The 13032-nt window shown below is 47.0% G+C and overlaps 1 protein-coding gene across 1 annotated transcript in view; it reads left to right on the forward strand.

Moving 5' to 3' along the window:
* CUNH18orf25 (chromosome unknown C18orf25 homolog) overlaps positions 1-3049 on the forward strand; it is a 34597-nt gene extending 31548 nt beyond the window's left edge. Inside the window, exon 4 of the mRNA XM_009278426.2 lies at positions 1318-3049. Coding sequence (XP_009276701.1) covers positions 1318-1507 — 190 coding nt within the window. The 3' untranslated portion in view covers positions 1508-3049. The remainder of the gene's footprint in view (positions 1-1317) is intronic.
* Positions 3050-13032: the final 9983 nt, after the last annotated feature.

Genomic DNA, 13032 nt, shown 5'->3' on the forward strand with positions numbered 1-13032 from the left:
ATGTTTTACGCTGAGGGTGGTGAAGCACTGGCCCAGGTTGCCCAGAGAGGGGGTGGATGCCCCATCCCTGGAAGTCTTCAAGGTCAGGTTGGACGGGGCTCTGAGCAACCTGATCTAGTTGAGGATGCCTCTGCTAATGGCAGGGGGGTTGGACTAGATGGCCTTTAAAGGTCCCTTCCAACCCAAACTGTTCTATGATTCTATGATTTGACCAGTACAGAAAACCTGGATTGCTGAAATACGGTACACGTGCCTTCACATAGAAACGGGAAAAGGTTGTGCCAGCAGCCAAACATCTCCTGCTTAAGTATGCAGCCAGGAGCAGCTACAGCCGCCACCAGTGCTTGTAAGAGCAAAACAATTTTTGGAGCACTAGGTATAAAGTTTTACTAGCACTTTTTAAGATTTACAGCTGGCAATGGATTGATCATCTTAAAGACTCCAGTAAATTCTTGTCATCACTTCCTCATGTAAAAAAATCAGTCTGTCTTTCATTTTTTTTTATAATTATTATTAGCTTGTACTTAAATTGTCACATATCTTTTATGAATATAATAGGTAAAAATACTGTGCAAATAAGTAGATACGTACCTCACTTCAGCAAGGCACTTGAGTGCGTGCTTATCTTTAAATACATGACTTAGTCTCATTGACTATAATCACTGAAAGCTTAAATGTTTTACCGAAGTGGGGCTGTACTGTTATCAGTGAGCATTTCCCAGCATGTTTGTAATTTTTAGTTAAGCTAAGAAGACCAAAGAAAAATCAAATGTAATGGCTGTAATAATGTAATTACAAGATCTGTCTTGTAATTATCGTGATGAAAGTATCATTATGTCCTTATTTTAACATGGTTTTGATTTCATATAGAAAGATAGCTTTTCTCTTTGTCTCATCAAGCCTCACTTAATTTTTTTTTTCTCTTTTTAAAAGTCCAGTGGGTAAAACTGCTAGCAGGAAACTATGCTTCTGAATAATGCATTGTATTACACATGATGGGGCAGACTTCTTCAAGTTCCTCGGGATCCATGCACATCTTTTGTAAGGAATATCACTTTACACCCGCTGGCAGAATTCAGTTCTTAAAAATAATTTAATCCCCACCGCCACCCCCAAGTTCAAATTTAAGTTGAGTCTCAGCTTTGTTTACCGGGTGTTCAAGATGTCATGGACTCTACAAATGGAAGATCCACGAGGACGTTTTGGAGAGGGACACGTTAACGAGATGCCTAAGTGATAAAAAAACACTGCAGCTAAGAATCTTGTGCCTGACTTCAATAGTAGCTTTAATCCTTTGTGCTTCTTGCCTTGCTACAGGTGCGTGCATCCCAGGGGAGGTGTGATTCAGAGTGTGTCTTCCTGGAAGCACGGCTCAGGCTCACAGTACATTAACACTCAGCAAACACAATCATGGACAGCTGTGACTCCCCAGCAGAATTGGTCTTCGCCCCCAGAAGTAGTAGACCTCACTTTGGATGAGGATACCAGGCGCAAATATCTACTGTAATGCGGTGTCACTGTGTGTGTGTCCCCAACCCCTTCTCCCCTTTGTGGCACAGAAGTTCATTGTTAAAGCTTCAGCTTCAGAAGCCCTGTTCCTGGCATTACGAAACTCAAACTCATGAAGTTTTTCATTTCCATCAGAATGTAGTATAATTTCAGTATCGTTTAAAATGTTTTTGCCTTCTCAAAGGAGGATTCCTCCCAGAATTAAAAGCCAATAGCTCCAGATTTAAAACGCATCTACAGTTACTAACTTGTGCGTGTGTTAATCTGAAGAAATAACTGTGTGCAAACTGATGTCCTCCCACCCTTTGCCACCTCCAACTTCAGAACATTTTTAATTTATCAGTATATTGAGTTTGTTAGTAGAAGTTAGTGTTTTGCTGTGTGAGCATCAGTGATTTTGAGAAATGCTGTGTCCTCACTGATTTCAGTGGAACTGGGGGTATTCAACACTTCCGAAAATTGGGCCAAGAGTATTTGTACCCAAGCTGATTTGGTTATGTTACCAGCAGGAGGGACTGACTTTAATACGAACGGCCCATAACATATGCACTGAACAGCTTTTAATTAAAGGATTTTTATTTTCAATATAATTTATAGTTTACACTCTTTTCAGTGCTGAGTCTTCTGTCTACTTGACTACTGTGTTTCACTGATCATTTCCCACAGCTTGTTACGGTTTAAAATAGTAGTGACTTACTAGCAGCTGATTAGTGCAAAAGCACAAGAAAAAGAAAAGTAATAAAAAGGCCCAGCATCCCTCTCCTTTTTAAACATAGCTGAACTTTTTTACCTATATCCGAGTCTTGCCTGGAGTAGGAGAAGGAGAGAAACGAAACATTTTGCTCGTAGTCCTCATTTCTACTGTTGCTTATTTGCTTCATTGACCACGGCAAAAAAAAAACAAACCCCAACCCCAACCACCTTGCAAAGCCCCAGTCTGGCAAAGCACTTTAGCAGATGCGTAGCGTTCAGCTCGGGCAGTTCGCTGAAACTTGTGGGGCCATTCAAGTGCTTCAAAGTCTGTCCTAAAAGATGTTGCAGGATCAGGGCTTAAGGTTGTGATCTTTTTGTTTGTTTGTTTGTTTTTAAACTAGATCTGCACCATTTTCCTGGCTTTAGGTCACGTCTCTTATCCTAGTTTTGGAATTGTTTTTAGGGTATGATCCAGGAAACACTTTCTACCGGAATATTTACCAAAATCAGTGGAACTACTTACTTTAGCAGGCTGTAGTTTCTGTAGTGTATATGGAAATTCCTGCCCCTCATCTGTCATTTTGAGCCTTTCTCAAGGCAAAAACCAAAGATTAGACTTTAACAAGATGATATTCACTTTAAATGTCTATTGTGCAATTAAAATGTTCTTTTGTATTCAAAATATTTCTAGTGGGAATTTTGTACAGCTCTATCATCAGATTTTTTGCCATTTAAGGCTGAACAGGGGGTAGTCAGGACACGGGAAGTTCTGTTTTCTTTTTGTGTTGGGTGGTTTCTGAGTTGATTTGGCTTCCAATAATTTTATCTGTGGGCAAAAAAAAAAAAAATAAATAAAATTACCTATGTTGTCACGTAACTTAAAGGAAAAAAAAAAAACCAACCAACCCAGCAGTGGTGGTATAGTTAGTAACAAACAGCTTTTTCTTTAATGAGCAGAACGGTTATGACTGCACTTTAAAGAACAACTAGGTAAGGGACTGATAATCCAATTTCAAGCTTTCTAAAAACATTGAACATAAGTGTATTTGCATGGCCAGAAAAAATGTACGTGGTGCTTCTAGTGACCGATTTCTTTCTCTGGGGGTGGGAGGGAGGGAGCGGCGCGTGGATGGAGCCCATTCGCATTGCAGTAGGGAATAAGCCCTGTACTACTGGGGCACCGTATCAGTAGTGGCCGGCGATCTTTTCTCCTCGCATTTTAATCACGCAAGTCAGCCGTCGTTTTAGTGGGCTAGCACACATGCTGTAAAGGTAACTTTGGAACAGTGATTTAGTGTGGCTGCTTTTTGCTGTTTCACAAAATCTTTTAAAGATCAGTTTTGAAAAAAGCTGCAGGGACCCATTTGTAGTCCTTCCATGAAAAATGCAAACTAACTCTCTTGTTTTTCAGTTTGTATATGATGTGACTTCCATGTATATATAAAAACAACTGCGTCCTAACCAAACTTCCTCCAATTGTGCACTGTGTTTGTTTAAACAATTCATGTATTGTAGTCTGATGCAGGTTTTCTTTTATTTAAAACACTACATTTTCTCTTATTCTTCACAAATTTGAAAGGGTAGTGATCTGAAAACCGCAATCACTGGATAGCTAGGAAGTGTTTTTGTTTTGGTTTTTGTTTTGTTTTGTTTTTTTAAAGAGAGCAAAAGGTGCCTGGACGGTTTTGCTCTTCTCAGCAGGAAAGAGAAATGCTAGCCGTTGTCTGGCTTAAGAACCAATGCACTGGGGGCCTGATCCAGAACCCACTGGAGTTGGTGCGGGGCTTTCCATCGACTTCAGTGTGCATTGGCTCAAGCCCTTCGTGGTTTTAGCAGTTCCTGAATTGCTGGAGTGTGAACTTGGAATCTTCTGTAGTGAAGACAAATCATTGCTTAGAATATAAATGTTTAAAACGTGCGACTCTAGTTAAAAAATTTGATTCTTCTCGACACTCATTATTTAGTTCTCATTTTCCATCTAGTATTTAATGGTCTTTGGAGAAATAATAATAATAAAACAGAGTGTTATTTGTATATAAATATATATATTTTTGGTGCAAGATGAGACCTTCTGTTTTTTGAAACAAGTCTGTAGCATAAAGGTTAAACTATTTTAAGACAAAATAAAATAGAGTGTATTATTTAAACAATATCAGCTTGTTTGGGATTTTTTCCCCCCCCGCTTCCATTCAATACGCTGCTGTTTGTCGCATCTCCAGAATAAAGCCTTAAGCTCCGGGAATGGGTTACAGCTGCCCAAATGCAGCACTGTTCCCTGCGTTTCATTTTGAACGTCCAGAATGTAAACGTGATTTCCTGACCGCAGAAGCTTGCTTTTCTCTCCCAGAGCAGGACAGGACCGCCGCTTCTCGCTGTAGCGCTGGTGGGGGGATGCCAGGGGATGCCCAGGTAGCAGTAACGAGCGGCCGCTGCCCATCACGCTCCGCAGAATCCCTTCTAGGGATGCGGTTTCTGCGCAGCCTCCATCTTCCCACACGCCGCAGTCCTCCGGGTGCCTGAGCAACCTTCATACCGGTATTTTTCCGACCGCATCCCCTTGTCCCATCCTCACAGCTGTCTTCTGCTGGTCAGCGAGACCCTTTGACTGAAAGACCGACGTTACACTCGGATTTTCTCACGCAGCCAGGTAGTGCCGACAAGCTCAGATCTACTGCCATTTGAAACGGATGTGTTAGACCAGCTGTGAAGCTCCGGGCAGGTCCTCGCAGACCACGAGAGGTGGTGCCGGGCTGAACAGTGTTTGGAGAACCGCTAAATTGTACCGGGGAATTTACAGCCGCAAGTAAAGAGAAGGATGGTAAGTATAACTGCGCTGTGCTAAACTTAGGGTCCCGCTGCCTGCCCGTCTTCTCATAGCCAATATGGAAATAGGAATAATAATAATAAAATCCATTACATTTCCAGCTAAATAGGGGAGTTTGCTTTAGTTCCGATGTAAAATCCATTACGTTTCCAGCTAAATAGGGGAGTTTGCTTTAGTTCCGATGTTTTGCACCACCGAGAGCCTTCTCGTGATAACATGAGGAGAGCTGTTTATCCATGTGTTTTAAATGTCAAGACTGATTACGAGCGAGGTGAGTTGGCTTTTCAGCCCCACTGAGTTCTTGGCTTGTGCGAAGCTCGAAAATACAAATTCTGGGCCTGGTGGTGGTTGTGGAGGTGGACGCCAGACTCGGATTTTATTTCGTGTGTATCACCAGCTGAGGGAGACCAGCGCTGTGGAGTCTGGTGCAGATGTGGAAAGATGAGAGCTGACGTATCTCCTGAATCTTTTTTCTCCATCACCAAGAGATACCCGGAGCCTTTGGACTTCAGGATACACTGAATGGAAAGCTTAAAATTTCTCCTGCAGCACTCAGCACATCCCTCGTGGCTCGGGCCGCTTTGCTTTGTGGGAACTGTCATTTCTGGGGCAATAAGAGAACTGACAAAAGCTACTCAAACAGGTTAGATTTTGTATTGCTTTTCCCAGTGAAATCGTTGCAATGCAGATGAATTTTTTGGCTGAAAACCTAGTTTGTCTGCCTTAAAATGGGGACTGAAAGTGTTTTACTAAGTGGATTAGTTCCCCGGTTCCAATGCAGATTAATTTTTTGGCTGAAAACCTAGTTTGCCTTAAAATGGGGACTAAAAATGTTTTACTAAGTGGATTAGTTCCCCGGTTCCCTGGAGAACCTGTAAATGGTGTCCTTTGCCGAGTCCATCACCTCCATTTGCTGAAACACTACTTGTTTTTCCCCCTCTCCTTTTTAGGGCCGTCGTAAGTGAATGTCAGCTGCTGTGGCTTTCTCTCCAGAGCATCACGGGGATGCAGTTTCCCTTCTGTCTGCAAAGGAAAGGAGCAGCACACCTGCAAAATGCAAACTTGCGACGGACAAACCCTGCATTTACTTTTGTCTTTGGTGCAAATAAGATGAACGCCCTCCTTTTATTGAAACTAAACAGCAGCTGAGGAGTCCAACCCCCCCAGGTCTATATCTCGATACCAGGGAGTTTATGAAAGTATAAATGCAGTCCTGAGAGTCCTTACGACTACTGATTCATAAATGCCCCTTGGAAGTTTTCTCTTGGAGCTGGTTAGTCATCTGGATTTGTAATTCAGTTTAAAATTAGAATTAAGTGCCAGCTACTGGGAAGGAGGGATCCTTCAGACCGTAAATCTTGGGGCAAAGCTGGAGTGGACAGGGGAAAACTGTCTGAGAGTTTAATTTCAGATAATTTTCTAAATGTATTAGCTGCGTAGGCAGCTTTGGGTGAATCCAGAGCAACCACATCGGAGCTGGAAAAAGAAACAAGAGTCCCCCGTCAAATTCATTGTTCATTACTGTAGGTGATGCAAATTGAATGCAGAACTGCTGGGGTCCGGCCGGTGCCTTTTCCAGGGGGTTTCCTATGCGTGGCTCTGACAAAAAGCTGTCTCACACAGCTGAGGATCGCATTTGCTTTGCCCATGGCTTCATAGCATTGATAGCTTTTGGCTGGCCCATGATCAAGGACACCCAAATCTTCCCGTTTCCTTTCTGCCAGGTGCTTGTGCGTCCACCTTAAACTTGACATGACTGAACTCCAATGCCACGTCCGTCGCTCCAGCTCATCCGACCTCATCCACGTCTTCCAGTACTGGCAGTGCTGCTGCACAACCCTGTGTGATCAGCAGTTTTTTAGTAGAAATCTCCAACTCTCTGTGACAGTGTCACTCATAAAAATAGCGACTTTCCATTGCTTCCTTGGAAAATGCATCTTTTCTAATGTTACCACCCGCAGATCATAGAATCATTTAGGTTGGCAAAGACCTTTAAGATCGAGTCCAAACGATTTAATTATCTGCATCCTAAAATACTCTTGATTTCCCCCCATCGTTCCAGCTATAGCCCTCTGGATGCCCCAGCACTTGGCAGCATGGGCCTCCAGGGGAAGCTGCTGTTTCGAAGCAGGGCGCGTTCAAATCCCACCTTTGGCGTTGTAGATAGGTAGGAGATGTTTATCCGTGGTGCTACGAGCCGGCAGTGGTCCTGTAAACCCAAAGAGGAGCTTTTGAGTCAGAGGTGGTTGGGCTGGAGTGATGATTTTAAGATCCTAATGAGAAATTAGGATCACTTGTTATGTGTTCTCACTCAAAGCTCATCTTACCTGGCACGGGATATGACAGAGATTCATGAAAGGGTAATTGTGTTGCTTTTCCACATGATTACACTTCCCATTTGAGTCCATTTATTCACACTCTCCCTGGACCGCGTGTGACAAAACTGCCAAATAAAAATACCCCTCGCAGGAGCTCTGCCAGTTACAAATCACCGGCCGAGCGCCACGGATCTATTTTCTGACATCTCGCTAACACCTCCCTTCTGCCAATGTTTTACAGCTCTAATGGGATCCGCCGTCTGCGCGAAGAGCCACAGCAAAGCTCTCTGCGATGCGGTGGCAGGCTGGAAACCACCTTGGCCGGGCTTTCCTTCTTCTCTTGGTCAGCAGCACGTCCCTGAGAGGAGGATCCCCACTCCTCATCTCCGTATTGCTCAGAGCAGCAAGAGGGAAGGGCACCCTAAGAAACCTGTTTTCCACTTAAATAAAGCGGTGATGTGGGTTAATGAATAGATTTGGGCCAAAGCGGTGGTTCTTCTGAGCATTCGGGATTGGCTCTTGAAGGTTGAGGGCCTGCACTTGCTCAGCTTCCCATCTTGTTGCATGGGAGCGGGGAAGGATGGAGGCATCCTCACAATGTGGGGTACCAACGAGGGTGGGACCCATGGGAGTGCGACGTCGTCGAGGGCAGCTGGTGGCTGACTCCTTAACTGCTCCTCCACCTTTGCCTCTTGCTTCTGGAGGAGATCCCCAACCCCTGGGCAGAAGGGTCATCTCCAGCACGGTGGAGAGAGGCAGCCAAAACCTCGGCTTGTAAACACATCCCTGGTGGGGACGGTCTCTCCCTTCCTCAGCGAAGGTGGGAGATGGGCCCTGCCTGTCTGTGAGATGCATCCCAAGGAGGAAAAACTGCAGGTTTGGGTGTTTTGTCAAATCATTTTCATTTCTGATGGTTCTTTACACGTGCTGGGTCTTTTCTTGGACTGTTAGTGTCACGTTTCCAATCCCACGCTGAATATTAGGCTGGACAGGCGGTGACGGGAGCTCACCCTCGGTCTGTGGAAGGAGCAGAGCTCTTCAGAGCCGTTTTCAGCTCCAGACAGGTGAGCAATGGAGATTATCCAGACAAAATCCTGGTGGGTGATCAGACACGGGAGCACCAGCTTGAGGAAACACCCACATTTCTGTGCTTTGCCCAACCACCCTCCCAAATACCCCTCATTAAAAAAAGTCCCTGAAAGGATGAAAAATCCAATCACTGGGAGTCGCTACGTGTCCACAAACCACGCCTGGCCCAGGAAAAGCCAGACGCGGGAGCCAGGAGCGCATAGCAGAAGCAGCGTCTGTACGGTATGACCTTCCCCGTGTGCTCGCGGCTGGGTGGAGGTTTGCTCCAACAACCCCAGGTCGTACTAAATAACCAGACGCTCAACCCATCCCTTAACGCCTAACACAATCTTGTGGCTTTTTGGTGGCTGTCGGCTTCAGAGGAAGTGCGAAGCTGCTCAGATGATCATGCATTACTTAGGCTGGAGCGAGTAAGCAGATGCCTTCCCTTGAATAATTGAAGACCGTGTGTTTACCTGTGCTGATGCACTCATTTGCCATGGGTGTGTTGTAGACGTATCCTTGATGACAAGCATCAGACAGCCCCAATACAGCCCCTGGACTCCTCCTGTGCAACCAAGCCCATGCCACCGCCTCAGGCCCTGACACACGATGCCCAGGATGTGATTAAGGGACCCGAGAGCAGCGTGCTGCCCCTCCGCTGCCGCAGGAGATGCAAAACTGGTCTCAATAGTGCTCTTCATTCAGTTGGGTTTATTTTTTCCATCTTATTTTCATCAGTCAGGGTGGGTCCCCCCTAGGTTTGAAGACCACTGTCCCCGACAGAGGTGGCGAGATGGGTGCAGGTCACCTTTGGGGTTACCCAGGGCAGACTCAAGCCATTAGGAAACAACGGTGGGAAGGTGAAGAGCAGGGTGCAGGTTGAAGACACCCAGAGCAGAAGACAAAACATGGTGACTAAATCCTAATGAAAAGAGGGATAACTTCAAAAGGCAGCTCACAGCGTGCCTCGGACAAGACTTGGCCAGTTGAAAATGCTGTTTAGTTCATCTCCTCCATTACAAAAGGAGGATAAGGCCCTGGTGCACACCTGACCGTCCTCCACACCTCCCGAGAGCATCTAAGGACCTTTTCTGTGGCTGGGGTGCTGCTAAAACATAGTCTCAGGCCATTAAATACCCCATCCCGCTTGGAGCTGCGGAACCACTGGCTCCTTGCACAACCTTTCCTTCCTCCAGCTGCTTGTCAGGAGAAAGAATTAGGGCAATTTTTAAAGCAGACCCACCTGGGCACGGCACGAGGCAGGGAGCATGCTTTCCAGGAGGGTCTGAGCTCCCTGCCAGCCAAAAAAGTGTTCTTATAATGCTTTATACCCCGGTAAGCAGCAGCACCGCATGCTACGGCCAAGTTTTCGGAGGGGTGATGCTGAGCTCCCCCATCCTTCGATGGCCAATGTGAGGTCTTGCCCTGGACCAGCGCTCCTGGCTTGCACAAGGGAATAGCAAAACTCTAAAATGCTCAGAAAAGCTCTCCAAAATGCTTCAAAATAAGCTTTACACACGCTTTCCCCCCTTCCCCGTGCCCCAGGGAGGAATCCCCTTAATTCCTGGTGCTCCAGGCTCAGTGGAGGTGAGGGGTCTCAGCAGCACCCAGTCTGCAAAGGAAATAATTTGGCAAGAAATAGTCATTATTTTTAATGCAATTTGGCCACCGACGTTTTAGCTCTGAAAGCCCGGGCTGGAAGCAGCCTGTGGGAAGGCACTAGATGGCACCAAAGCCGGAGGATACGGGCTGCGGGCTGCCATCGCACCCTCCACTGCATCCCCCAGAACGGGGGAAAGGGCCCCCCGAAACAGCCAAAAAGGCTTGTGGATGTGAAAAGACCAAATTTTTGGGGTTTCCTAACCATGCTGGACTCAATTGCCTTGGCTGGATCCTGCCCGTGCAGCCAGCATCCATCCCGTAGGGAGGAAACGAGCCCCAGGAAGCGCAAAAGAAACCGAATCATCCGGATGTAACGCCGCAATTAAATCACCCAGCTGTGATTTCGAGGCCATTAATCGCCCATGGGTCCGATGGAGGGTCGTTTCCCCGGGTTTCCAGCCTGGGATCTAGGAATGCGGACAGGGGTCATCGACCTTGCCTTATTTTTGGTTAGTGCAAAGCCACCTTGAGAGCAAGGAGCGGATTTCACAGCTAAAATATTGCAAAGTCCTTGATTAGCGGCAGAAACCGCGGGGCTTTGCAGCAAGGCTGCTGCCGAGCGTGTTGCCAGGAGAGGGCTTTGCTTTTGCCCCGGCTCTCACACCGCCTGCGGTTGCATCCCAAAGCCGCTGCCACAGGGCGCTGGCGGGACGCTGGGATGGGGACAGCACCGGGGCACCACCGAGGCAAACGCACCAAATCCTCTGCTCTCCAAAAATACGGGCAGGACGGAGGAGAAAGGATGAGTTTTCCTCTGCTCTCCAAAAATATGGGCAGGACGGAGGAGAAAGGATGAGTTTGGGGCCATTCTTCTTGAAAAAGGGTGATGCGAAATATCCTAAAGCCCCATCCCTGCCCGCTCCGTAGGGAGGCACAGGGTCGATGTCGAGGATGTGCGGTTAAAAGTGTAATTTGAAGGAAGAATCTAATCAGCCCCAATATCCCGCTCCGAACTCGCTGCAGCGAAACGTCGCCAGCTCCCATTTTGCAACAACTGTCACGTGTCAGAAAAATGACAGTACTTTGGAGGCTGCTGTACCCGCGCAAACGGAGAATGGAATTCCTCGAAGCAAAATAGTTCAGTTTTAGCAAAATGGTTACACGTAAATGGGGGCATCGCAACCTCCTGTCCCCCTTTGCCGCAGTAAATTGCGATCCCTCTTAAACGAGCTCAGGAGGGCACTGGGTGGGCACTGCGTCCCTCCGAGCAGCTGCGAGCTCCCGAAAATCCCCGCTCTCGGGGGAGGAGGAAAAACTGCCTCCTGCTTTCCTCCGGAGAAAATCCTGGGCTGCGTATTTGAAATCTGCTCTGGCAAAATAGGGGCACGGTGTTTTCGGTCTCATCTCCCAAATGGTTGCTCTTTGGATGTGAGGTTTTTACCCGTTTTCTTATTTTCTCCCCGTAAAACTGGAAAATTGAAATGCTGAAATATTTCATTTTAATTTTGAGCGAATGCATTATGATTTTGTCTACCTCGCCTCTCTTTTTTTTGGAGGAAATTAAAAAAAGGAAGGCGGTAAAAGGCAGAATAGAGAAAATTACAGGGAGGCAGAAACTAAAGGAGCCGAATAAGCATAGATTAAACTTCAGCGTAAATAAATCTCACATAAAGCCCTTTCACGAACCAGGAGCCCCCCACTTTCTGGCTCCCCACCTGGGTTTGGGTTGCTGTCGCTCCCGGGCACGGTACGATGCTATGGTGTTTGCTGGAGAGATTTCTCCTCCCTTTTCACCCTTTCTCTACCCATTCTTCATTTTGCCTTTAATTTTTCCACCTTCACTTTTCCCTGTAGGTTCTTTTCTTCAGCGCTGGTCTCCCAAGCGGCTTTTTGCCTCCCCCCATCTAAGACTTGAGACCCTCAAAACCCCAGACCTGTTCTTCTTAACGGGGTTTGTAAGACCCACCACCCTTCCCACCACCCTTGCCCTAGAAGCACCATCAAAGGTCCAGCCATGGCCACGCCGTGGTTGTATCGCCACTGACGTCAAGACGTGCTCCCAAGGAAATCGTTACCCAAAATGTAGCTGAAGATCAGAAAATAATCAAAGGCTCAGACCACCATCTAGCAAAGAGATCACGCCGTCAATTATACTTCATCCCTACCAGGAGCGAGGCACCGGGTCTTTTCATGCCGTCAATCCCATTGTTCCCCATCCTGCCATAAGATGGCCTCGGGGGGTGTGAGATGTCCGTCCTGAGCAAACCGTGGCTTCCAAACTGCCAGAAAAAGTCCTTCACCGGGGTTTTTCCGATGTCCTGCCAGAGGTCGGCCAAAAAACCCTCAAGTTTGAGGGATGCTGGCTCATCAGTTTTTGAGCCGGTTGATACCATCCCGACTTCCCAAAGGATTTCACCCAGCTCGGTTTTTGCAGAGAAGGTGAAAAATCCTGTACCGCATCGAAATTACCGAGGGCTTTGAGGTGGGCAGAGGGCGAGCGCCAGGTCTGGAAGTGAGCTGAGAGTTACCGTCACCCCCAGATCCACCCGAGGATGGTGGCTGATGTTGATGATCCTGGGCCGTACGTGCCCCAGGACTTCTCAACTGCTCTGTATCACATTTATATTTCTTGAATATCCTCTGTGCGTGCCTGGCTAAGGGGAGAAACCTTCCCCGTGGGACCGAGGGGTGAGAGAGCCCCGGTGCCCCGATGTCTGTGCTGCAGCATCTCCAACACGTCTACTCCACAGATACACTTGTAGCACATGCGACATCCACGAGTCTGAAGAACATCACGCTGAAGAAGAATTTCATGGTGTTAATTTTTAAAGAGAGCCTGGAGCAAAAGCAGGAGGATGCCCCAAACTGGGTGTGCTGGGACCCCAAAAGCTGCATCGGAGGACACCAACAGGCACCGGCCATGCGGGCAGGAGGAAGCCAAGGGCTAATTTTAACGTCAACGTGTGCCTGCGACATCTGCGTGACATGCAAAGCCCCAGCGACGGATCAGGTGTC

Source organism: Aptenodytes forsteri, unplaced genomic scaffold (assembly GCF_000699145.1).
Source record: "Aptenodytes forsteri isolate BGI_AS27 unplaced genomic scaffold, ASM69914v1 Scaffold178, whole genome shotgun sequence".
Lineage (NCBI taxonomy): Eukaryota > Metazoa > Chordata > Aves > Sphenisciformes > Spheniscidae > Aptenodytes > Aptenodytes forsteri.